At 52.1% G+C, this 26,069-nt stretch overlaps 1 protein-coding gene across 15 annotated transcripts in view; it reads left to right on the top strand.

Annotated features, from left to right (window-relative positions):
* The window catches only part of ANK1 (ankyrin 1), a 241,711-nt gene extending 216,668 nt beyond the window's left edge, over window positions 1-25,043 (top strand). For 4 of the 15 annotated variants that reach the window (XM_054561509.2, XM_054561506.2, XM_063726622.1 and 1 more), the window contains 5 exons: window positions 6,509-7,067; window positions 11,492-11,789; window positions 16,302-16,385; window positions 18,104-18,244; window positions 24,340-25,043. In XM_054561509.2, coding sequence (XP_054417484.2) covers window positions 6,509-7,067; window positions 11,492-11,789; window positions 16,302-16,385; window positions 18,104-18,244; window positions 24,340-24,366 — 1,109 coding nt within the window. In that variant the 3' untranslated portion in view covers window positions 24,367-25,043. Of the gene's footprint in view, window positions 1-6,508; window positions 7,068-11,491; window positions 11,790-14,624; window positions 15,232-16,301; window positions 16,386-18,103; window positions 18,245-18,489; window positions 18,625-24,339 lie in introns of those variants that run through there. The other 11 variants (XM_063726625.1, XM_063726623.1, XM_063726627.1 and 8 more) reach the window with 6 other exon arrangements.
* The last annotated feature ends 1,026 nt before the right edge of the window (window positions 25,044-26,069 follow it).

The raw sequence follows: 26,069 nt of genomic DNA, 5'->3' as shown, positions 1-26,069 counted from the left end.
TCGCAATGTCCGGCATCCAATTAAAAGTAACCAGACACACAAAGAGGGAGGAAAACAGGATCCATAATGCGGAGAAAAATCAATCCATTGAAACTGACCCAGAGATGACAAAGATGTTAGAATTAGCAGACAAAGGACTGCGCATGGTGGCTCATGCCTGTAATCCCAGCACTTTGGGAGGCCGAGGTGGGCGGATCACCTGAGGTCAGGAGTTTGAGACCAGCCTGGCCAACATGGTGAAACCCTGTCTCTACTAAAAATACAAAAAAATTAGCTGGGTGAGGTGGCGGGCGCCTGTAATCCCAGCTACTCAGGAGGCTGAGGCAGGAGAATCACTTGAACTCAGGCGGTGGAGGTTGCAGTGAGCCGAGATAGTGTTATTGCATTCCAGCCTGGGCAACAAAAGAGAGACTCTGTCTCAAAAAAAAAAGAATTAGCAAAGATAAGTGATTGTAACTGTATTTCAGGTATTCAAAAAAGCTAAGTAGAGTCATGGAAGATATTTTTTAAAGGCCCAAGGCAATCTTCTAGAGATGAAACTGTAATGTGTAGGATGAATACACTGGATGGGATTAGACATTAGACACTGCAGAAGAAAAGATTAGTGAACTTGACAATACAGCAAGAGAAACTCCAAACATTTTTCTTTTCTTTCTGTTTTGGAGAAACAGAAAGTGAGCTATGGGGCAATTTCAAGTGACCTAATATGTGAAATTACAGTTCCCAACAGAAAAGAAGGAAGAAAAAGTATTGTAAGAAATTCGGGGCTGGACACAGTGGCTTATGCCTGTAACCCGAGCACTTTGGGAGGCCGAGGTGGGCGGATCACTTGAGGTCAGAAGTTTGAGACGAGCCTGGCCAACATAGTGAAACCCTGTCTCCACTAAAAAAAAATACAAAAGTTAGCCGGGCATGCTGGTGCATGACTGTAGTCCCAGCTACTTGAGAGGCTGAGGCAGGAGAATCGCTTGAACCCAGGAGGTGGAGGTTGCAGTGAACCGAGATTGCATTACTGCACTCCAGTCTGGGCAACAGAGTTCTCAACCATCCCCTGCAAAAAAAAGAAAAAGAAAAAAAAGAAATACGGACAGAAACTTGCCAAATTTGATAAAAATCATGAAGACAGATCCAGCAAGTTTGATGAACCCCATGCACAGGAAACACGTGAGCAACTCTATCAGGGCACATTATTAGCAAACTGGTCAAAACCAGTGGTAAAGAGAAAAATCTTAAAAGCAATCAGAAGGAAAAAAATGTGTTATGTACAAGGGAACCAAAATAAGATTGATATCAGATTTCTTATTAGAAACAACACAAGCCAAGGCTGGGCACAGTGGTTCACGCTTGTAATCCTGGCACTTTGGGAGGTGGAGGTGGGTGGATCACTTGAGCTTAGGAGTTCGAGACCAGCCTGGGCAACATGGCGAAACTCCATCTCTACAAAAAATACAAAAATTAGCCATGTATGGTGGTGTGTGCCTGTACTTCTAGCTACTCAGGAGGCTGAGGCAGGAGGATCGCTTGAGCCCAGGAGGCAGAGGTTGCAGTGAACCAAGATTGCACCATTGCACCTCCAGCCTGGGCAACGGGAGTGAAATACTGTCTCAAAAAAAAAAAAAAAAACAAAGGAAAAAGAAAAAAAAGAAACAACACAAGCCAGAACATGGTGTGGCATCTTTAAAGTATGCCACATCTTTAAAGAAGAAAGAAACAACATCTCCAAAGTAACCTAGACTTCTATAACTAGCACACGTAACTTCAAAAATGAAAGCAAAATAAAGACTTTTCTACCTTAAGAAATTAGAAAAAGAAGAGCAAATTAAACCCAAAATCATAGAATAAAGGAAATAATAAAGATCAGAGTGGAAATCAGTGACATAGAAAGCAGAAAAACTTGGAGAAACTTAATGAAACCAAAAGCTGGTGATTTGAAAAGATCAATAACATTGATAAACCTGTAGCCAGACTGATTATGAAAAAAGAGGAGACCTGCAGATTACCAATATCGGGAATAAGGAATATATACTACCTATAGAATATCTACAGATTCTATAGGTAGTAAAAGGATAATAAAGGGATATTATGACAATTTTGTGCCAGTAAATTGGAAAACAGGTGAAATCAACAAATTTGAAAGATGCAAACTATCAAAGCTCACTTAGGAAGAAATAGATATAGCCCCATATAAATGAAAGACATTAGATGTATGGTTTGGAACATTCCTACAAAGAAAAGTCCAGGCCCAGATGGCTTCACTGGTGAATTCTACCAAACATTTAAGGAAGAAACAACTTGTTTAGAAAATTGAAAATGAGAAAATACTTCTCAATTAAGTTTATGAGGCCAGCATTACCCTGATAGTGGGAAGAAAGACAATTAACAAGAAAACTGCAGACCAATATCATTTATGAACATTTATGCAAAAAATCTAAACTAAAATGAACTTGGATTATTACCTTGTATACAAAAATCAACTCTAAATGGGTCATAGATTAAATGTAATATCTAAAACTATAAAACTTCTAGAAGAAAACATAAGAAAAAACCTTAAAAATCTTGGTTAAGGCAAAGATTTCTCAGATACAACACCAAAAGCACAGTCCATAAAAGAACAAATTGACAAGTTGGGCTTCATCAAAATCAAAACTTCTGCTCTTCAAAATACACTGTTAAGAAAATGAAAAGACGAGCTACAGACTGGGAGAAAATAATGGCAAATAATCATCTGCTATAGTATTGGAATATATAAAGAACTCACAAAACTTAATAATAAGAAAACAACTCAGTTTTTAGATTGAACAAAAGATTCGAACAGACTTTTCACCCAGAATATATACACATGGCAAATAAGCACGTGAAAATATGCTCAACATCATTAGTGATTAGGGAAATACAAATTAAAACTATAAGGAGGTACCACCACACACCTAAAAGAATGGTTAAAATTAAAAAGGCTGGCCATATCAAGTGTTGGTGAGGATATGGGGGAACTGGAACTCTCATACACCACTGGTGGGAATGCAAAATGGTACAAGCACTTGATGATTTCTTACAAAGTTAAACATACACCTACTGTACAATCAAGTCATTCCATTCCTAGCTATTTACCCAAGAGGAAAGAAAGCATTATGTCCATGCAGACTAGCATCTTTATTTGTAATAGCCACAAACTGGAAGCAACCCAAATGTCCATTGGCAGGTAAATAAATTTACACACTGTGATATATCCATCCAAAGGGCTATGGCTTAGCAACAGAAATAAATTATTGATACATGCATCAGCATGGATGAAACCCAAATTGACTACGTTGAATGAAAGAAACCAGGCTTAAAAAAAAGAGAGAGTGCATACTGTATGAATCCGTTTATGTAAAATCCTGGGAAATGCAAACTGATGTATAGTGGCAAAAAGCAGATCAGGGGTCACCTGGGAATGGTTTGGGGTTGGCAGAGGGGGAAAGGGCAGGGAGAGATTACAAAGAAGCTTGAGGAGACCTTTCTGGGGTGACAAATGTACTTTTTCTTCTTTGAGATGATGGCTTCATGGGGGTACACATGTGTCACAACATATCAATTTACCCCCTTTTAAAGATACACATTTATTGAATGTCAAACATACCTCAACAAAGCTATTTTTAAAAGAGATTAATGGCAAAGTCTATGGAAAAGACCAAACTGTGTGGCCTTCCTCAAGTTGCTAAACCTCTAGTTTCCTAATCTATAAAGTAGGAATCATATTATTTTCCTTATGTGGTTGTTGTGGCAATTAAAAATAACACGTTAGATATGTTTTGCACTAAAAATATGCTTAGTGGCCGGGCGCAGTGGCTCAACCCTGTAATCCCAGCACTTTGGGAGGCTGAGGCAGGCGAATCACTTGAGGTCAGCAGTTTGAGACCAGCCTGGCCAACAGAGTGAAACCCCGTCTCTACTAAAAATACAAAAATTGGCCAGGCGTCATGGCGCATACGTGTAATCCCAGCTACTCCCAGTGGAGAGGCTGAGGCAGGAGAATCACTTGAACCTGGAAGGCAGAGGTTACAGTGAACTGAGATTGCATTACTGCACTCCAGCCTGGGTGACAGAGCAAGACTCTGCTTCAAAAAACAACAAAATGCTCAGTAAGTGATGTAAATAATATAAAATGCTCGCAAGAGTAATAAGAAAAATAATCATTACTTGACTCCAAAATATCCTACTTTTGTATATCTGGAGGGGTTTCTATGAAGGGTTTGAAGGCCATGGCCCTGGTCAGCTATATAATTCCTCAAGTCACAGTTTCATGTACAGTGACTTGGAGTTCATTTCATGGTAAGATGTGACCCACTCATTTCGCCTACTCTCCCCACTCCTTCCTCCTTGTTCTTCCTAGTTTGGCCAGAGCTAAAAGGGGTTTCCCTCAGTCTCTGCCACTGTGCAGCCCTGCTGCCAACCACCCCACCTTCACAGGCTCATCCTCCCCGCTCATTTGGGACCTGGAACCAAGTAGGCTTGTAGAGAAGAAAACTTTCCTGGGGAGATTAAGAGAATGCATGCGGAGTACACAGCATGGCTCCGGGCACGTTGAACACACAGGTACATGTTAGCAATTGCAGTTCCACTAAATGTGCCTGAGGTCCTTCTGTTCCAGCTGCTGGGTCCTCTCACACACCTGGAGAGCTCTGCAGTGGTCATGGGGCTAGTGGAGGCCCAATCCTGTTGTAGGAAAGGGTGGAGAGAGGAAGGCAGGCCTCAGCCCTGTCCTCATGGGTTTGCATTTCTGAGAACCGCCTTAGCGAGGGCCCTAGGACAGCCTCAGAGATGGGAGGGAGCAGCAGGAGCTGAAGCTGGGAAAATGCCACGAGACAAGAAGCTGTCCCATCTGTGAGTGTGTGGGTGAGAGAGAGTGTGTGAGTGTGTGTGTGTGTGTGTGTGTGTGTGTGTGTGTGTGTGTGCATGTGTGTTTGGGGTTTGTCATCCCCATTCCCCTAGCACAGTGCCTGGCATGTAATCGGACCTCTCTTATTTTGGTTGAACAGTGAGTGGATGAGAATAAATGGAGCTAGTGATGTAAAAGCAGGGGAGCAGGTGATCAGGAGCTGAGGCCCCGAGTGGAGGGTGAGGGGGCAAGAAAGGAGCCCACCTGGCTTGAATCAAAGCACAGCCCGGGGGCAGTTGGATGTGAGTAGGAGTGGGGGTAGGGGCTGAATGGCAGAATGGAGCATTTGAACTAGGTTTGAACTCTAGGCTGGGGGTGTCTGGACATCTCTGGATGGCAGGAAGGTCCCTAGAGACTGCATGGGGCAGCCCTGCCCATTCCCAGGGTCCCCCTTCAGCTCTGTGGGCTTTCCAGCTGCTGTAAGCACGTACTTGCTTCCTGGTTTCCTAAACAGGCCAAGCCCATTGGAGAATCTTGTCTTCTAGGCTCTTCTCCCAGCCACAGAGGCACCTGCTCTGAAGGGGCATCAGAGTCCTCTTTCTCCTGTAGCAGAGGTCCTTGCTCCCAGCCAGAGGAGGGCTGAGAAGCCCCAGATGGAGCGCTGATGCCCCCACAAATGCCCATGTGCGTGCATGCCACTTAGTGTCACAGTCACTTCTGAACATCAGGGAGCCAGTGCCAAAGCCAACCAGAACACCAGCAGGGACTCCTGTCCCAGCCAGGCAGCAGGGAATGGCAGATGGGCAGGCCTTGGTGACTACGGGTCACGCACTCAGCCTGAGCGAGCTGGCTCCCATCCCACCAGGTTGGTGCTCACCTGCACCTGGGACAAACAGCTCAGGGCTCTTGGACACAGGGCTTTGGGGCGGGCAGACATGGTGCCTCTTGGTGCCTTCTGACCTTGCCCCTTTTGAGCCCTAAGAGCCCTCCCCTGTGGCACTTTAGATCGTGCAGTTTCTGGAACCAATAGGCAACTTGAGGAAAGTGACGCCTGGCCACACCAGAAGGTTGTTTCCCATTTGACCATCACAGTGAGGTCTATGGGTGTTTAGTGCACCCTGATAGGCCCCTCAAGGGCAGCCTGGTTACTACCCCTGGTTCTGGGTGGCCTTTCCTTCCCTTTAAGGTACATCCCTGAGAACCTAAGAGCTGAGCTAAAGTGAAGTTTTGAGTAGAGGAGCAACGTCTATTTCTGCCCAGCCATGGAGAAGTGGAGCTTTCATGGGATCAGAGACAGATTGGAGCACAAGTCCTTTGGATAAAGGCTTCTTTATCTAGTGCTCTGAACTGGATAAGAAAGTCCGATCTCCTCTTCGCCATCCAGCAGGGAGCTCCCCCATCTCTGCCTCACACCCTGGCTGCCCCCACCCAATTCAGAGCCTTGCTTCTCTTGCCTGGATGCCCAGGCAGCAGCCACAAGGCCTGAGCATTGGGCCTGGAGCTTGGGAAGCCCCCAACCCACCCCGAATGTGCACGCACCTCTGTGGCTGCGCCTGCGTGTGTGTGTTCATGTGTGTGCGTGGGCCTGCACGTGAATGCGTGGCACAGGAATCACTGCTGGAGCATGTTGCCCTCTGTCTGCCCATCCAGGTTACTCCTCACTGCAGGATGAGCTGCTGTCCCCTGCCTCCCTGGGCTGCGCGCTTTCCTCTCCGCTACGTGCAGACCAGTACTGGAACGAGGTGGCCGTCCTAGACGCCATCCCCTTGGCGGCCACGGAGCATGACACCATGCTGGAGATGTCTGACATGCAGGTGTGGTCCGCGGGCCTCACGCCTTCTCTGGTCACTGCTGAGGACTCCTCTCTGGAGTGTAGCAAGGCTGAGGACTCTGATGCCACAGGTCACGAGTGGAAGTTGGAGGGGGCACTCTTGGAGGAACCGCGGGGCCCCGAGTTGGGCTCTCTGGAACTTGTGGAGGACGACACAGTGGATTCAGATGCCACAAATGGCCTTATCGATTTGCTTGAACAGGAGGAAGGTCAGAGGTCAGAAGAGAAGCTGCCAGGTTCTAAGAGGCAGGATGACGCGACAGGTGCAGGGCAGGACTCAGAGAATGAAGTGTCTCTTGTTTCAGGCCATCAGAGGGGGCAAGCCCGAATCACACATTCCCCCACCGTGAGTCGGGTGACGGAGAGGAGTCAGGACAGGTAAGAGCTTGACTGCGGGAGCAGGGTCCCTTTTTGTCTTCTGGGCTCCTGGGTAAGATTATGCCTGGCAGTGAGGACAGAGGTGTCGATGCCAACCCTGACCCTGGGTTCTAATTGCACAGGAGCAAATACATTCAGTCTGGCAGATGCCATATATAGGAGCATAGGTGCCATCTGCAAAAGCCAGTGCCTCCCCAAGACCCCACCAGGTATGCCCAGCAGGAGAGACCCTGAGGAGCACTGGGAGAGCACACATAGGGACATACGGGTGCCGGAAGGGCTCACTTAGGGACATTAGGGCACCGGGAGAACTCACTTAGAGACATGAAGGCTCTGGGACGGCTCACTTAGGGACATTAGGGTGACTGGAGTGCTCACTTAGGGACACTAGGGCGCCGGGAGGACTCACTTAGGGACATTAGGGTGCCTGGAGTGCTCACTTAGGGACATTAGGGCACTGGGAGGGCTCACTTAGGACATCGGGGCGCCGGGAGGGCTCACTTAGGGACATCGGGGCGCCAGGAGGGCTCACTTAGGGACATCGGGGCGCCGGGAGGGCTCACTTAGGGACATCAGGGCGCCGGGAGGGCTCACTTAGGGACATCTGGGCGCCGGGAGGGCTCACTTAGGGACATAGGAGTGCCGGGAGGACTCACTTAGGGACATCGGGGCGCCGGGGGTGCTCACTTAGGGACATCGGGGTGCCGGGAGGACTCACTTAGGGACATCGGGGCGCCGGGATGACTCACTTAGGGACATCGGGGTGCCGGGAGGGCTCACTTAGGGACATCCGGGCGCCGGGAGGGCTCACTTAGGGACATAGGAGTGCCGGGAGGACTCACTTAGGGACATCGGGGCGCCGGGGGTGCTCACTTAGGGACATCGGGGTGCCGGGAGGACTCACTTAGGGACATCGGGGCGCCGGGATGACTCACTTAGGGACATCGGGGTGCCGGGAGGGCTCACTTAGGGACATCGGGGTGCCGGGAGGTTTCACTTAGGGACATCGGGGCGCCGGGAGGGCTCACTTAGGGACATTAGGATGCCGGGAGGGCTCACTTAGGGACATCCGGGCGCCGGGAGGGCTCACTTAGGGACATTAGGGCGCCAGGAGGGCTCACTTAGGGACATCGGGGTGCCGGGAGGGCTCACTTAGGGACATTAGGGCGCCAGGAGGGCTCACTTAGGGACATCCGGGCGCCGGGAGGACTCACTTAGGGACATCGGGGCGCCGGGAGGACTCACTTAGGGACATCGGGGTGCCGGGAGGGCTCACTTAGGGACATCGGGGCGCCGGGAGGTTTCACTTAGGGACATCGGGGCGCTGGGAGGGCTCACTTAGGGACATTAGGATGCTGGAGTGCTCACTTAGGGACATCGGGGCGCCGGGAGGGCTCACTTAGGGACATTAGGATGCTGGAGTGCTCACTTAGAGCCATTAGTGCACGAGAAGGGCTCACTTAGGGACATTAGGGCGCTGGGAGGGCTCACTTAGGGACATTAGAGCACCAGGAGGGCTCACTTAGGAGAGCAGTCATGAGGCTGAGGGACACTGTGGGTCAGCGTGCTGCTGGAGCTGGCGTTCGGAGCTCCTTTCCCCCTGCGTGCTTCCGGTTGAAGGCCATATTTAGTTGAAGACCATATTTAGAAGCACCAGTACCCAGGGAAGTTATTTGTGTGCAGTCACACAGCCTGCATGTGACGGAGCTGATAATGGCGCCCTCCCCACTTATCCTCTTTGAAGGAGGGGCTTGTAGGCTTAACTGGGGCAGGACGGAACTTTCAGCTGTAGAGCAGTGGGTGCTCTCCTCCCCAAGCTTCCCGCGCTGAGAAGACCCCGCTCTGTGCCGCAGCAGAAAAGCAGCGTCGGCAGGTCAGGAGAAGGTGATGCATTTCCCAGACACTGCAAGTCTGCGGTGGAGGACCGGCTCACCTTGGAGCTCTCATGGTCCCATCTGGGCCAGGGCATACACCACGCCCCTCTGCTGAGTGCAGGGAAGGATGCCAAGACAAGCCAGGCCCTTGCCATTGCAGAAAGAGATGAGACAGACATGAGATGGGGCTCATGTTGTCCTCCTGGGCTAGCACAGGAAGCGGATGACAGAGGAATCCCCTTTCCTCCAGGTCACCTGGCTTGCTAAGTTTTCCCTAAAGTAAGGACATGGTTCTTGTGCCCCCAGGTAGCTGTTCCAGGCCCCCACCCCAAGGAGCTCAGGACTGGTCAGGTAAAGGAAAGCTGTTCTCATGTCCTTTCCCCACCTGTGTGACCCCTCAGTCCCACCCTGAGGCCCAGGCTAGTGGGGCCATTCCACAGGATCCATGCAGCGTGGCCCCAATACCCTAACAGGAAGGGAAAGGAAGTAGTTTGGAAGTTGAGACAGCAAAGATTTAATTTTTTTTCCTACACAAATCCTTGGGTTCATGGGGAGGATTGAACAGATGGAGCTTAGGCCGGTTTAAAGTGAAATAGTGGACTTCCCGGGAGAGAGACACCTTCCTGGGACGGCCATTCCTTCAACAAGCATTTATTGAGCACCTGCGGGGGCTGCATGCTGTCCCCTGCATTACCGCAGCAGTGTTGCTACCTGGGGACATGAACGCCTGGGCTCTAGGCCTATTTTGTCACTTCCTGGTGCTGTGACCTTGGTCAGCCTTCTCGTGGGGACAGATGAATTTCATCCACTTACTCAACAATATTTATTGAGCGGCTACTGTGTGCCAGGCACCAATAAAGAGTGCCCGGGTGCCGGCATTGAATGAAACAGAAAAAAGTCTCTACCGGCAAGAAGCGTGGTTCTAGCAGGGAAACTAACAAGAAACAAGATAAAGTAAATAAAATTGGAAGTCATTAAAACAGAAATTCTAGATAATACTTGCTAAAAAAGAAAAATCAAGCAGAGAAGGAGGACAGGAGGTAGGCGTGTGTGTGGAAAGAAGGCTGACTGGAATTACAGATGGGCAGCCAGGGGAGGCCTGCATGAGTGCCAGCTGAGAGACTTCAAGGAATTGAGGGTGAGCGTGAGGACATCTCAGGGAGGATGCCCCACAGAAGGCCTAGCCCTTTGAAGGAGACCATGCCTGGCACGTGCCCTAACAAAGTAACCAAGCCCATGAAGCTGGGGAGGGAACGGTGAGCAGGGTAAGCTGCACCTGCCTTGAGAGGAGGCTGGCGCGACCTGGCAGAGAAGCAGGAGGTGCGTCGGGAGGAAAGGGCTGTGGGCTCGTGGGCTGGGACGGCAGCGGTGGCCGTGCTGAGAGGTGGGCGGGTGCAGGACATATTTCAGAAGCATCTGCCAACAAATACAATGTGGGGTAAGAGAGGAAGAGAGGGGTCAAGGAGGGCAGTGGTGTCCTCGACCTGCCCACTGCAAGGATGAAGATACCAGGGATGGCAGCAGGGATGGGGTGGGACAGGCTAGGGGAGAAGATTTTGAGTGTGGATTGGATCGCACTGTCCTGGAGATGCCGAGTAGAGATCCAAAGTAGACCTGTGAGCCAGAACTCATCTCTACAAAATTTTTTAAATAGCTGGACGTGGTGGCATGTGCCTGCAGTCCCAGCTACTCAAGTGGCTGAGGCGGGAGGATCGCCTGAGCCCAGGAGTGCAGAGCTGCAGTGAGCTGTGATTGTACCACTGCACTCCAGCCTGGGAGACAGAGTGAAGCCCTGTCTCAGAAAACAACAACAAAGTAAAGATGTGGAGGAGGCAGCGGGGTGCACACAGCTGTAGTTCTAGGAGGAGAGCCAAGCTGGAGACACACATCCAGGCACGCTGAGTGTAGAGATGGGCTTTGGAACCATGGGATGAACGAGCTTGCTTAGGAAGTAGATGTGGACAGCGGTGAGGTCTGAGAACTGAACCCTGGGGTGCTCCAATGTTCAGAAGTCAGGAAAGGTAGGAGGAACCAGCAGAGGACACGGAACAATAGCGGCCAGAGAGGAAGAGGGGGACGCCAGGCCAGCACCTTCCAGGAGCCACGGGAGAATGTGTCTCAAGGCGGAGAGAATGACCACCTTGTCAGATGAGGACTGCTGAGTGGGAAGAGCCTGGAGAGCAGAAGGAGGTGGTGGCAGAGTTTGAGGATGTGGGATGAGAGTGTGGAGGCCCCAGTGTTTGGACCATTAGGGTGAGCCAAGTGCTCTGGGAGCCCCAAGGGCAAGCTGTTCACACACAGGGAGGGACCAGTGGGGCCTTTCCACCTGGACAGCATTAGATGGGCCACGTGTACCCCTCTGAACCACAGCAGTGAGGTGGGCAGTGTGCTCATGCGCCCCTGACCTTTGGAGGGATGGGAGGACGGTCTGTGTCCTTGATGAGCCAGAGCTCTGAGGGGGAGAGTGTCTAAAAGGAATGAGACTGATGGGTGACCAAGTGTCTTTTCTCTCTCTTCGGCTGGCCATCTGCTGCTTCTTCTGGACCCCAGACTGCAGGACTGGGATGCAGATGGCTCCATTGTCTCATACCTGCAAGATGCTGCACAAGGTTCCTGGCGAGAGGAGGTCACGCAAGGTCCACACTCATTCCAGGGAACGAGTACCACGACTGAAGGGCTAGAGCCCAGTGGATCTCAGGAGTACAAGAAGGTCCTGGTGTCTGTAAGCGAGCACACGCGGACAGAACAGCCCGAGGCTGAGAGCTTCCAGGCCGACAGGGACTGGAGGCAGCAAGGCCAAGAAGAGGAGGTGCAGGAGGCCAAGAACACCTTCACTGAGGTGATGCAGGTGAGAGCCCGAGGGGAGCTGTGTGCTGCTGTTCCTTCCCAGCATCGGAAGGGGCCGGGACTCCAGGGCTGCCTCTCGGGCACTCAAGCCCTGAGCTAAGCATATCCCCTTCCTTTAACACTTGTGGTGGTGCTTCCCTTTCTCTAGAAGTCAAGGGCAAGGCATGCCTTTCTGCCTCCTGGATCCCTGCTAAGGCACCTGTACCTGTTGGGCAGCTGCTGATCAGAGTGGTTGAGCAACTTGCTCAAGACCACTGTTTCAGAAGTGGGCTCTGAGCTAGGTCTGGCTGACTCCAAAGTTGTGGCTTTTGTTGGTTTTCTTGTTCTGTCGCGTTTTAGAAAGGGCTAGGAACCGAGCGCTGGGCGTTGGGCTTACTCTCCTCCTATGGTGACCTGTGTGACGTGCCCAAGGCGCTCTCTTCCCAGCACCTCAGGGTCCTCACTGGTAAAGGAGGGAGTGACTGGAATGTCGCCAAAGTTACTTGGCTCTGGAATTCTGTGGCTATTCACGTGGACTCTGGATGGCGGTCACCAAGTAGGAGAGGGGCCCTGGGATAGAGAGAAGTCTCCTCCTGCTCCTGATTTCCTGGGCCTCTCCCTCTCCTGGCCCTCCCTCCTTTCTTCCACTTCCCTGGACTCCCTTTGAGTTTGCTGAACTTTATTTTGTTCGATTCAATCCCCCTTCCCCATTCCCAGGCCCCGTGATGATCTACTCGTGGCCAATCTTGTTTCATCTGCACCCCCCACTTTCTCCTGCTGACCTATTATTTGGAAGCACATCCTGGCCATCGTATTAACGGGTGTCTTTTCCATTTGTGTTCTTATAAAACATGCACTGCTGTTCTCCACATGTGCATGTTTAGTATGTACATGAATGACATGTTCTGTCTCTTTCTGTTTTCATGCCTCATCCAGGCATGGTGTTTCCTCCTCTCCTCTCCTTCCTCTCTTTCTTTCCTTCTCTCCCTTCTTTCCTACCTGAACCTTAGACTCCAGGACTAGGGTGGCTCTGGAAGGAAGGCCCTGAGCTGCCGGCCGTAGAACTGCTAGGAATTCAGTCAGGTTTTATTTAGAATGCTCCCCTCCCCAGCGCCTGTGTGCACTCCTCACCACAGGCGGCCCGTCCGTTTCTTCCATCAGGCCCTCCTGGGCGCCTAGTTCTCCTGCTCCCAGAGCACACATGATCCACTGGGTCCCTTCTCCTGAATCCCTGGGGAAAGAGAAAGACGCCTACAGCACTTTTTCCCACTGCCCCTCTGTGGTCAGCCTTTGGTGAGGGGAACTGGAAGGGCCTCCTAGATCACACATCCAACTCCCTCAATTATAAATGAGGGCACTGCGGACCAGAGGAGTCAAGGGCTTTCTCCAGGGTCACACAGTGGACCAATGTCAGGGACCAGGAGGGTCCAGATCCCTCAGTTCCCAAGCCCTGCATCCTCACATCCAGCATGCATGTGCAAAGCCAGCATGCCCAGCCCGGAACTGGAGACGCCGATCAGAGGGCCTGGCAGGCTGCTGCCGGTGCCCATCTCACAGGACCCAAGGGCTGATAAGGAGGCCCTTGAAGGTGACTGATGGTTTGCAAAGCACCCACTTATTAGTATTTCCACTGGACCTCTGAAAACAGTGACAGAGATAGAAAGATTGCGTGTAACTTGGGACTTGGGAGGTGGCCTGAAATGACTGTGACTCAGCTGATTTCTCTGAGGACTTAGGAGGAAATATCTGAAGTTGGACTCTTCTTGACTGGGCCAAAACCAGATGCTTCCCCGTGCCTGGCTTCTTTGCACATACTTTTCCCCGTGCTTTCTTGTTGAAATAAGCAGCATTGTGGAGTGAGAGGCATTTGGAATGACTCCTCCGTTTACTTACTCCTCCACCTAGGCAGAATACTTTGCTTCTGTTTCCTTTATGTAAAACGGGAAGACGATAGAACCTCCTTGGTTAGGATTGTGGTAAGGTGTCACTGAATTACATGAAATCCACGTAGAACCATGCACTATCACAAGCATTTGCCATTATTATTCATAGTGTTAGCATTCATAAGTGGCATGATTGTCCCAGCAGCCTTAAGAAAGGGTGGGGAGAGCACTTTAATCCCTGCTTCACAGATGAGGAAACTGAGGCACAGAGAAGGTACCCAGCCTTCCCAAGACCCCACGGTAGGTGAGCTGCAGGGTCAGTCTGCTGTGTCCTGGATCTGTGTTCTTTCTGCCATGCTGCATTGCCACTCAGAGAGGAACAACCTGATCTAGAAAGTGAAATTTTTTCCAGCCGCAGCTGCTGCGGCTGCATTTGTGAATCAGCTCTGTAAACGCAAGTTTAATACGCGTGGTTCCTGCTCAGTGGGTGTTGATAGCCCAGCCCTGGAAGAGCCTTTAAGAACAGGCCTTAAATAGACACACCAGCTCCACGCTTCAGTTTCGGGAGGCTGTGTCCCATAAAGGAAGGGTGCAAGGGCCTGCAGGCTGACGGGAATTACAGACCGGCTTCCAGGTGGCCCCACCACCTGTGCTGGGCCCCTGCTGGGCTCACTTGACTGTCCCCAAGCCCATCACTCACCCTTTTGGGGCAATTTTTGAAACAGACCGCTAAGTACCCAGGGTATTAGCTGGTCTCATCCCTGCCATGCCGGGGAACATCATTTGGATCACCGCAGTAGCAGCCCAAGGAGACACACAAGTAGCTGCTTTCTCGGACCGTATTATTTTCTGAAAGTAAGAAACTTTCCCTGGGCAGAACTCTTTCTAGTTCCCGTGGGGATGGGTAGGATAGGCGAGAGGCCGAGCCCCCACTTCCAGCTCTCTGGGCAGGGCGGGGTTAGGCAGCAGTGGGTGTCACTCACACAGTGACTTTCACTTGTGCTTTCAGTGCTCAGGACATGGGCACCTGCCGGCTTCCTTCTAGCCCGGTTGGACAGCTCCGGCAGCTGGTTTGGGGAGCTAAAATTATAGGAGCGTGATGTCACCCGGGCCACTCAGGGCAGAGCCGGGCTGCTGGGCAGAAGGGCACTTGGGCCAGGCTGCTTCAGCCGAGAGGGCCATTCGGTGTCCTGCCCAGAGAGAGAAACAGTGAGAGACCAAGAGAGCAAACCAGAGAGATAGGGAGGGGGAATGCAAGGGGTCCTTGGGGGACTCAGGAGTCCCAGTGGAGAATGAGAGGCGGACCCCCCGTGGTGGCCAGGCCACTGGCTGCCAGAGGACCGGGCTGGTGAGGAGGTGAGGATGTGGACTTTCGTCACCCAGCTCTTGGTCACGCTGGTGCTGCTGAGCTTCTTCCTGGTCAGCTGTCAGAACGCGATGCACATTGTCAGGGGGTTCCTGTGCTTTGTGCTAAAGCACATCCACCAGGAGCTGGACAAGGAGCTGGGGGAAAGCGAGGGCCTCAGTGACGACGAGGAGACCATCTCCACCAGGGTGGTCCGGCGGCGGGTCTTCCTGAAGGTAATCGCCCGGCAGGAGGCTGGCAGGGCTGGCGGTGTGGGCGCCGGAGGCCAGGGCTGAGGGGACGCTGCTGTGGGGAGCTCCGGACCCAGAGTTGGGAGACCCTGGAGGAAAAGGAGGCCCCCAGGGATCATGTTCCGCCCTGGGAGACAGAGTGTGTGTGGCGCCCACCAGAACCTGCCCTCTGGTGCCCAGTGCGTTGTGACAGTGACATTAAACACTCAGCTTTGGGTCTCAGGAGGCTGCGCTCGTCCTGTTTCTTTCTTTGTTTCTTTCTTCTTTCTCTCTTTCTCTTCTCTTCTCTTCTTTTTTCTTTTTTCTTTTGTTTTCAGAGATGAAGTCTTGCTGTTTAGTCCAGGCTGGAGTGCAGTGGCATGCTCATGGCTCACTGTAACCTGGGCTTACTGTAAATTCCTGGGCTCAAGTGATCCTCCTGCCTCAGCCTTCTGAGTAGCTGGTACTACAGGCACACACCACCATGCCTGGCTATTTAAAAAAAATTTTGTAGAGACAGGGGCTCACTATGTTGCCCAGATTGGTCTTGAACTCCTGGGCTCAAGTGGTCCTCCGGCCTTGGCCTCCCAAAGTGCTGGGATTGCAGGCGTGAGCCACCATGGGATTGCACCCGGATCGTCCTGTTTCTGTCACCAACTGGCTCTGGGGTTTCGGGCAAGTCATATTCGGGGTGATGCTGCCTGTCGAAGGGCTTTTCTATACTGCAAAGTGTCGTAAAAATAGGAAACAGGTGCCTCACTTCCTCTCTCAGGGCCTCCTCCGTCAGACTTGCATAATTGCCCCCATTTTGCTGGTTCCCAGGGGATGTTGTGAGGGCCAAGTGCACAATTGCGAGCTCCGCCGTTCGTCTTCAGGCCTCCCAGACGCTCAGGGGCGCCGCCCACACCCTGGGAGCCCTGGCGTGACTCCTGCTGCATGCTGAGCTGGGTTTCCTGCTGGGGGAGTTATTGGGCCATGGCTATTTTGGCTACTGCTGTTTCATTTCCTCTTCCTCCACTCTTCCTCCCAGACTCCCACTCACCAATCTTGCATTTTCTCCCTTTCTCTAATTTCAGGGGAATGAGTTTCAGAATATTCCAGGGGAGCAGGTGACAGAGGAGCAATTCACGGATGAGCAGGGCAACATTGTCACCAAGAAGGTGGGTGCAGAGTGTTCCCCTCTGTGCTGGGGAGAGGCAGGTGGGCTAGAAGCTAAAAGGTGGTAGAAACCAGCGGCTTCTCCCTGCTGCCCTCACAGCAGGTGAGCACAGCCACGCTGGCTGCCCCCATGCTCAGGAGGGATGGAGGGCCCAGGAGCTGGAAGCTTTGGTCATCTGCAGTTCAGTCATGGTGTCCTCACAACCGCTTTGTCTGAGTCAACCTGAATAGCTTCTGCTGCTCCTTTCCAGAAGGGCCAGCCCCCAGGAAACATCCCCAGACCTAGTCCCATGATACCTAACCCTGAAAACAGCTGTTAAACAAGCAGTTTGAGCATCCCTGGCTTACCATGGGCCTCCTCAAATAAAAAGAATGTGGGCCGGGTGTGTTGGCTCACACCTGTGATCCCAGCACTTTGGGAGGCCAAGGCAGGAGGATCGCTTGAGCCCAGACATTTAGACCAGCCTGGGCAATATGGCAAGTCTCCATCTCTAAAAAAAATTTTAAAAAATAAATAAATACACACACACACACACACACACACACACACACACACACACACACAAAATTAGCCAGGCATGGTGGCGCATGCCTGTAGTCACAGCTACTCAGGAAGCTGAGGCAGGAGGATCACTTAAACCCAGCAGTTCAAGTCTGCATTAGCTATGATTGAGCCACTGCACTCCAGCCTGGGTGACAGAGTGAGACCCCGTCACAATAATTAAATAATTAAAAGGAAGTGAAAATGCATTGGATTGGTAGCAGATATTAATTCAGAGACATGACCTTGCCTGTCAAGTGTGGGGCACGGTGCTAGCTATGGGTAAAAGAGAGGAGGAGCCGAGGCAGGATCTCGAATGTGCTTCTGCTGAGGCGCAGCTCGCATCACCCTTGAGCAAGGCTCCTTGTGCGTCTGTCTTGCCTCCGGCACTGTGAGCTGCTTGCAGGCAGGGACAGTGTCTCACTGATGTTTCACCTCCCACTCAGAGCACATGGCAGATACAGAGTAAAGGGTTTGAAGATTTGGAAAGGTGAATACGGGAATGGGTGGGTGAGAAAGAGATGCCCTCTGCCATTAGGCGCATGGGAGCAGAATGGGGAAGAGCATAAACTCCCATCCATATCAAAAAGCAAAACAGAAGGCTGTGGGCTCGAGGGGGAGGTCACATCCAGTCACACCTTGGTCATGAAATGCCACTGCCAAGGCCCCTTCAGGGCTGTCTAGCAGAGGGTTTTCCATAAAGCAGTGGGGCAAAGGCTGTCCCTATTCTTGGCATCTCAAGGAGGGGCTCCTAAGACAAAGGCTACCTCCCCCTCGGAGCTCATTCCTGGGACCTGCTCTTCTGAAGCTCTGTCTTGAGGGCTTGACCAGCCCTTTTTTTTTTTTTTTTTTTTTTTTTTTTTTGACACAGAGTGTTGCTCTGTCAACCAGGCTGGAGTACAGTGATGCGATCTCAGCTCACTGCAACCTCCATCCACCAGGTTCAAGTGATTCTCCCGCCACAGCCTCCTGAGTAGCTGGGATTACAGGCACCTGCCACCACACCGGGTTAATTTTCATATTTTTAGTACAGACAGGGTTTCACCATGTTGGCCAGGCTGGTCTCAAACTCCTGACCTCAGATGATCTGCCCATCAGCCTCCCAAAGTACTGGGATTACAGACATGAGCCCCCGTGCCCGGCCTGACCAGCCTTTTCCTCCTTCCCTTCCTTTCCCAGATCATTCGCAAGGTGGTTCGACAGATAGACTTGTCCAGCGCCGATGCCGCCCAGGAGCACGAGGAGGTGACTGTCGAGGGGCCCCTGGAGGATCCCAGTGAGCTGGAGGTCGATATTGATTCCTTTATGAAACACTCCAAGGTACTGAGGCGCCCGCGGCCCTGGGGGACCCAGCGCCATCACTGCTGCCTTGCTCTGCCCGTCTCGCCGGGCCCTCTGCGTGACACCTCCCTCCACTCACGTCTTTACGAGCTCTCTCTCCAGTCTCCCTTCTCCCCGGTGGGCAGTGTGTCTGCCGCCTCCGTGTGGCCTCCTTTCGATCTTCTGCCTGTGTTCTGCCCGTCTTTGCGATCTGTCCTGCTTTCTGTCTCTGCTGCTGTCTGCAGGTGGAGCTGAGAGGGAGTGGCCTACAGCCGGACCTGATAGAGGGCAGGAAGGGGGCGCAGATAGTGAAGCGGGCCAGCCTGAAAAGGGGGAAACAGTGACCCCGAGCCGCTCTCCTTGGAGTAGCCTCTCGGGAGGTAACGCTGCCCTTCTCATCCCCTCTGCATGGCCTGGTCTTCAGTGGAGTAGCTGCTCCCTGTCTCACCCTATCCCCTCCCAGCCACCCCAGCATGATGTGGGACAAACAACTTGTTGCTGTGTCTCGAGGCAGAGATTCTCACTTCCCAACCCCGCTAACAGTGGCTGTGAGCCCCAGCTTCCTCATCAAGGAAACAGAATTAATAATATCCACTTAGCAGGGATTGCACGGTTTTGTAAGAATGCCTTTTGGGCCGGGCACAGTGGCTCATGTCTGTAATCCCAGCATCTTGTGAGGTCGAGGCGAGAGGATTGCTTGAGGCCAGGAGTTCAAGACCAGCCTGGGCAACAGAGCAAGACCCCATCTCAAAAAAAAAAAAAAAAAGCCAGAAAAAAAAATGCTCTTTGAAGAGTAAAAGCACTCTGTAAATCTAAGTGGTAATATTATCTTGGAAACCAAGCAATGGGGATCTAGAAAGCAGTGGACCAGGGCACTGGAGAGGACAGGAGAGTTGGTCTGGGCTGTGATGCTTCAACATAAGAGCTCCAAGACTGAGGACTGAACTGTCTCTTGAACCTGGAGCCCAGCTACAGTTCTCACCAGGCCAAGGCTTAGCTTCTCCTTGGTGTTTTGTGAAACACATTGCTCCCTTGCTTTCTAGGAAAGGGCCGAGCTGACAGGCCTAAGGGGTGGACAACGTGCTTTCTGCAAGTCAGGAGACTGTCAGGGTTGGGGCCTGGGCCATGGTGCATGTGTGTGAGCATGGGGCAGTGGGGCCACGGAGCAGGGGCATGCCGTGCCGTGCCGTGCCATGCCATGCTGTGCCGTGCCGTGCTGTGCCGTGCCGTGCCATGAGGAAGGGACATGAAGACGCTGTGCAACTGTCTCCAGCAGGTGTGTCTGGTGCTGGGGGCTTCAGCGGCCAGCTCTGATCTCCATCCTCCCTGGGGCATCCTGTACTGAGCTGCCCCGAGGCCCTTCATGCTGCCCAGCTCGGGGCAGCTCAGTACAGGATACCTCGGGGTGGGAGTCAGCAAGAGGTGAGGGGGCATGGTGGCCCCAGTGCAGCACTAACCGGGTCATTACCATTCACACCCCAGGGCCTGACTCTGGGGCTGAGCAGCAAGGAGGCTCTAGCTTTCTGCATTCGGCAAAAATCAGGGCCCGCTGCCTCCCGAGCCACCAAAAGTGCTGACTCTGGGCTTCCCAATATATCTCAGCACTTGGGCAAAAAAGAGGACTGGCAGATCCAGTTATGGGATAAAATTAGACCTGACACCTCAGCAGCTTAAGGAGGTCACCGTGTTAACCCCTGCACTGCCAGGGGTCCCACTAGGCTGCTGGTTTAGAAGACTCTGAGTAGCTGCTGTTGGGTCCTGGGAAGAACCCAAAAATGCAAATAATGTTTAAAAGCAGCAAAGGGAAAGGAAAAGTACACTTTTCTGACTTATTTTTCTTATGGTAGCAGTGGCGGCTGTGGCTTTAAATTTCTGTTTGGCTCAGGTTCTATGGATGCTCCTGAATGGGAGAGAGGCAGCCCGAAAGCCAGGCTAGGGGGAAGGAGGGAGCCTTGAATTTCATTTTAATTTGCTGTAAATGATCTGCAATGTGGCTGAAGCCCCCCAACCTCAGGTGATTAAGGACCAGACCACACTAGCATGGGTGTCAGAAACACGGAGCAGCCCGGCTCTGGGACAGCACTTGGCCCTCTGTCAGTGACAGGCACAGGGACAAGTGTGAGAGTGGCAGGGGGGTGGGGGGGCGGGGCAAGAGCAGTGGGAGGGAGAGGCGGAGAAAAGCTCCTGCCGAAGTCCCAGAGGGTTAGGGGACAGCATTGAATGCCCTACCCTCCCAACCAGGGCAAAGGCTACGGAGAAGACAGTTGAGGGCCCAAAGGCTTTCTAATTTACTACCCCCATACCCCCACCCCCCACAAGCATGTACAGTCAATCCTCATCATTCACGGATTCTGCATTTGCGAATTCATCCACTTGCTGACATTTATCTGTAGCCCCAAAGCTGGCACTCACCGTGCTTTGGCTCATTCATGGACACACACACAGGGGCAAAAAGTTTGAGTCGCCCAACACGTGCAATCCCAGCTGAGGATGAACAAAGCCACACTCTGCCTCCGTGCTTCATACTATAAATAAGTGTCCTCCTCGCAGCTTGTGTAGTGCCACATTTTTCACATTTTTGGTTTCATTGTTTAGAATGGCCCCTGAGGGCAGTGCTGAAGTGCTGTTTGGTGTGAAGTGCAAGAAGGCTGGGATGTTCCTTAAGGAGGGAATGGACTTCAGATAAGCTCTGCTCAGGGATGAGTTAGAGTGCCTGTGGTGGTGAAGTCAGTGTTAATGAGTCAACCCTATATATTACATAAGGCATCTTGAAACAGAAACACACGGAAGACAAAGTTATGTATTCATCAGTTGACCAAAATATTGTGGCCAGAGGCTCACGAGAGCCTAACCTTGTATTTCCCTTAGGAGCAGTGGTTCAGTATTTGCTAATTCCGTGTTCACAGCGACTATTTATTTATTTATTTATTTATTTATTTATTTATTTATATTTTGAGAGGGAGTCTTGCTCTGTCGCCCAGGCTGGAGTGTAGTGGCACTATCTCGGCTCGCTGCAACCTCCATCTCCTGGGTTCAAGTGATCTTCCTGCCTCGGCCTCCTGAGTAGCTGGGATTACAGGCATGCACCACCACCCTTGGCTAATTTTTGTGTTTTTAGTAGAGACGGGGTTTCACCATGTTGGTCAGGCTCGTCGAGCTCCTCACCTCAAGCAACCTGCCCTCCTCAGCCTCCCAAAGTGCTGGGATTACAGGCGTGAGCCACTGTGCGCAGCCTCAAACAGCGACTAATTTATAGAACAGAGCTATTGCAAATGACTAGAATGGGCTGTATTTGTTTCAGAGAGTGAAAGCTGGAGCTTGTGAGTCTAGAATCAAGGCCTCCTCCTGCTTCCAGGTTGTATGGCCTTAAGTCATTTAACTGCCCTAAGCTTCAGTCTCCTCAAGGGAGGGTGAAAATGTCCCTTTTGAATGTGCTACACTTCAAGAAAAAGGTTTAGAAATAATAATGGTAACTGTGAGCACTGATGTGAAGAGAGTAAATAAGAACATATATGCTCTGGGACTCAAACAATTGCAGGTCTTGTTTGTAGTGTGACTCGGAGCAAGTCAAATGACTTCCCTAAGGCTCAGGTTCCTTAGCCATAAACTAGCAATAATGCCAGCATTTCCCTTGTAGGATGGTTATGATGGTTGCTGAGTTTATGTTTGTGAAAGGGCTGTCTAGGGCCGGGCATAGTGACTCATGCCTGTAATCCCAGCACTTTGGGAGGCTGAGGCAGGAGGATAACTTGAGATGAGCCTGGGCAATGTGGTGGGACCCTGTCTCTACAAAAAAAGTTTAAAAATTAGCTGGACATGGTGGCATACACCTGTAGTTCCAGCCTCTTGGGAAACTGAGGTGGGAGGATCGCTTGAGCCCAGGAGTTCAGGGCTGCAGTGAGCTATGATCATACCACTGCATTCTAGCCTGGGCAACAGGGCAAGACTCTGTCTCTAAATGAAATAAAAATAAAGAATGAAAGAGACTCTTTTCTAAGCTTTTGAAAGGTGAGGGGACCCAGGAGAAGAGGCCAGAACAATGCAGGAGTCCTGGGCAGAGTGAGGTGGCCTAGGTCCTCATCTCACCCCTGCTCTTGCCACCGTGCCTCCAGAGTCTCAGCTTACCAAGGGATGAAATGGGCAGTCATACTAGCATGATCTCTGAGGTCTGAACTTTCTCTTCTGCTCAGTGCCTGGGCGGTAAAGTAGATGGGAGATCCTAGCCTGTCTTTCCCAGGCCACACGTTCCATGATGGTCTCTTATTTGAGGAGTGCTTCTCCGTGGGGCAGGCACCGTGGGGAGCACTAGGAGGCTGTTCTTGCCCTCAGTGTTTCTAATCCAGCCAGGGAAATATGCAGACATCAAAAAGCACAGATGGACAGAGACGGTAACATTTCTAGAGAGCCAAGTAATTGTTCGCATTCATACAATGCTAAGCACCTATGTGTCTTAGCTTTTTTAAACATCACACCTCTCTAATGGGTAGGTCCTATTACTGCCCTCATTTTACAGCAGAGAAAACTGAGTCACAGAGCAGGTAAGGCACTTGACCGAGGTCAGGCAGCATGGGACTTGAACCCGGGTGGTCTGGCTCCACAGTTCATGCTCTTACCCATTCGACTCTGCCATCTCCCGAACAGAAAAGGCAGCCTTTTTTTTTTTTTGTATTTTGTATTTTTACAAAATACAAAAGGGAGAGCTTCCAGAGTGGAGAGGGGCCTGCTCCAGGAAGGATCAGGAAGGTTTTGTGGGGTGGAGGTGTTGAGGGCGGCAGGCAGAAGCTCTGCAGAAAAGAGAATGGAAGGCAGCCTTGACAGGAGAAGCGCGACCGAAAGCAGAGAACAGGAGGGTAGAGCGTGTTCAGAGGCTTAGAGGAGACAGTCAGACTTGGCCGATGTGATGGCCCGGCAGTGATGAAAGCATCTTCCCTCCAGAGTGACAGCACTGTCCACCCACTGCAGCAGCAGTTCCTGGTTTTACAGTTCTACAGCAGCCCCTGGCAAGGAACCCGGCACCACCCTCCCATCCCTGGGGAACCACCCAAGAGCTGAGTTCTCCCTACTCCCTTCCAACACTCCTCCCCAGCCCCTTCACCTGGAGGACCCAAGACAGCTCTATGCCTGGGGATGGCTCCAACTCCAAATGAGCTCCTGCCTCCCTGTGTCACTTCCCACCCTGCCCAAGAGATTGTCACCTCTTCCTTATTGAAGCATCCTCCTTTCCCCAGTGGTCCCAGGGCCCCTGCAGATAGAACGTGAGTAGCTGGTCTTGAAAACATGGAGTTTTCACCCCAGGTTGGAGGCTGGAGGCCCCATGGGGGCAGGAGAGGTTTCTCACTGCGAATCCCAGGCTGAAGAATGTGGGCTTAGCTCCTCCAGCAAAGCTGCTCTTTTCCAGCCTAAGACTCAATAGAGGAGGAGGAGAGGAGGATGCATCTGCTTTTCAGAGATCTCTGTCCATCTGAGGGGCATGGGGAGAGCAGCCAGAGGCAGCAGTCAGGAAGTACTGTGGGCCAGAGCTGAAGGGGAGCTGTCACCCTTGAGGCATGAGCTCCCAAGGCCAGGGAGCACGTCCGCTCCATCCCTGGGTCCCCAAGGCTGGCGCATGGCGGACATCAGCGCATGTTGGCAGAGCTGAACTGAGAAAGTGAAGGCCTCACCTAGCCCCTTCTTGGCATAAGCCCTGGCTCAAGAAAAATGGCCCTTCCTAAGTACAAAGATCTGCTGGGGGATGTCTCTCCAGGTGACCACGTAGGCATGGGGGCCTCTACTCCTCTCCGAGGGCACAGAGCACAGCGCTTTCCTTGGCCCATACAGAGAGGCATCCTGGAGCACTTGCGCACTCAGAAGGAATTCATGAGGCCTGGGTGGCGGCTCTGAGGAACAGCCTCTGCACAGGGAGCAAGAGAAGGAGGGTGGCATCTCAGGAGGTTGGGCTGCAAGTGCAGCGCCCTCAGCACATCGCCCTGCCTGGGGAGACTGCTTTTCCTGAGTCAGATTCGGCCTGAGCTGCCAGCACAAAACTCTGTGTGTGGGGTTTTTGCTGGACGTTGCACGTTTGCATTCTAAGTGACTCCTCTCTTTGTGTCTCCCAGGATCACACCTCGACACCCAACCCCTGAACCCCACACACTCTGCCATGCACACAGGAGGAGAGCTGGACCTGAGGGCCACCGCAGCAGTGCACACGTTCCTCTGGGCTGACGGCATGACCTCTGTAAGGGACTCCCGCTAGTCCCCTCTTCGCATGAATGACTGTAGACGCATGACCTCCAGGCTTCAATCCTGCCTCTTGCAATGACAGCTGATCTGTCGGAACCAGGACACAAAAGCAGCAAGAAGCGGGGAGAGAGAGGGATAGAAAACAAGCACGGGAGAGCCTGCGAACACAAAAGTGAATGAGGGCTTTTTGTGACTGGGGATGGGTTTTGGTTTTGGGGGTTTTTTTTAAATTGTTTTGACTTCGTACGGGGTACTTTTTCCCACCCTCATCTGTCAGAAATCCATGTGGGCTTCCTGGAAAGAAAAAACAAAAAAAGAAAACTAGGCATGAAATCAGTTTAACACCTTAATCTTAAGCCATGTGCTTATCTGCCCACCCTCCCCAACCCACACACCTCCATTCCACTTGTGACACCCCCTCCACTCCCTGGTGACGCTCCTCCCAGATCGCTCTACATGACATTCAGGACACACACACACACACACCACTCGCCTCCACCGAATCTACACAGATTTTACTGTGACTTCTGAAGCTGTATAGACTCTGCTGTGGATAAATTGGAATTTTTTATGTTGTCTCTCTCTCTCTGCCAATTTCAATACGAATCATCTTCCAATGGAAAATCATTACCTTGAGAGTGCATTCGGGGTTCCTTGTGTTAGGGACTTAAGAATCTGAGGCGAGGACCCCTAGGCTTACCTGTAGGGCTCAAAGGGAGCCAGGACCCCATCTGAAAGGGTCTCCTCTCTCAGTCGGGGGACAGGCCGGTGGCTGACCCAGGATTGCACCAGCATGTCCATAGAGAAGAGGTTTTCTATATCTTCAAGCACTATATTATAGTCCGTGTTCAAAGTGTAAACTGTACAGTAATCAGCCTTGTGTATATGAAAAACAATAAATACTATGCAAACCAATAGAAACATTTAGCAGTACGTACAGAGCCTGACAGCGCAGCTCCTGAGGACTTCTGCGGCTGCAGGAGAAGGAGCTGTGGCCTGTCTTTCAGTGAAAGAGGAAGGAAAGGAGTAGGGCTAGTGAATGTATCCGCCAGGTCTTAGAAGTCAGGACCACCCAAGGTCTCCCAGAGTGAACTTGGTGCTCTAAGTCCAGGCAGCCTGCAGGCTGGGGGCCCTGGGTGCAGGTGCCAGGCTCGAGGCTGTTACCTGTCGTGCCTCGGTGCCTCCCCTCTGCCCAGCCCCTGTGGCCTCTTGGAGAGGCGAGCCGGGGGGCTCCCCGGACCGCATGGCCGGTGGGAGTAGAGTCGGAGGCGGAGAGCCTGGACGCCCAGAGACCGGGGCCAGGCTCTGGGTCAAGGCAGGAAGGAGACAGACAACTGGCAGTTCCTCGTCTCGGTGCCATCAGGGAGGAGCCTTAAGTTCCACTAGAGCCTCCGGCCCAGGGAGGCCCGAATCAGCACAATCCCGGCCCCGCCCTCGCGGCGGGCGCCCCGCCCCCGGGCCAGGAGAGAGAGACAGGGCTGGCTCCTCTCGCCCCTGGAGCCGCGGTGTGGACGGCCCGGCCCCGTCCGCCCCGCCGCTCTGCGGGAGTGTCCTCGGGACACACTTAAACCTTCCAAGTAGCACAGAAGCCCCCTCCACGTCA

This window comes from Pongo abelii, chromosome 7 (assembly GCF_028885655.2).
Source record: "Pongo abelii isolate AG06213 chromosome 7, NHGRI_mPonAbe1-v2.0_pri, whole genome shotgun sequence".
NCBI lineage: Eukaryota > Metazoa > Chordata > Mammalia > Primates > Hominidae > Pongo > Pongo abelii.
The sequence above is the reverse complement of the archived record's forward strand: the minus strand, read 5'-3'. Positions and strand labels throughout refer to the sequence as shown.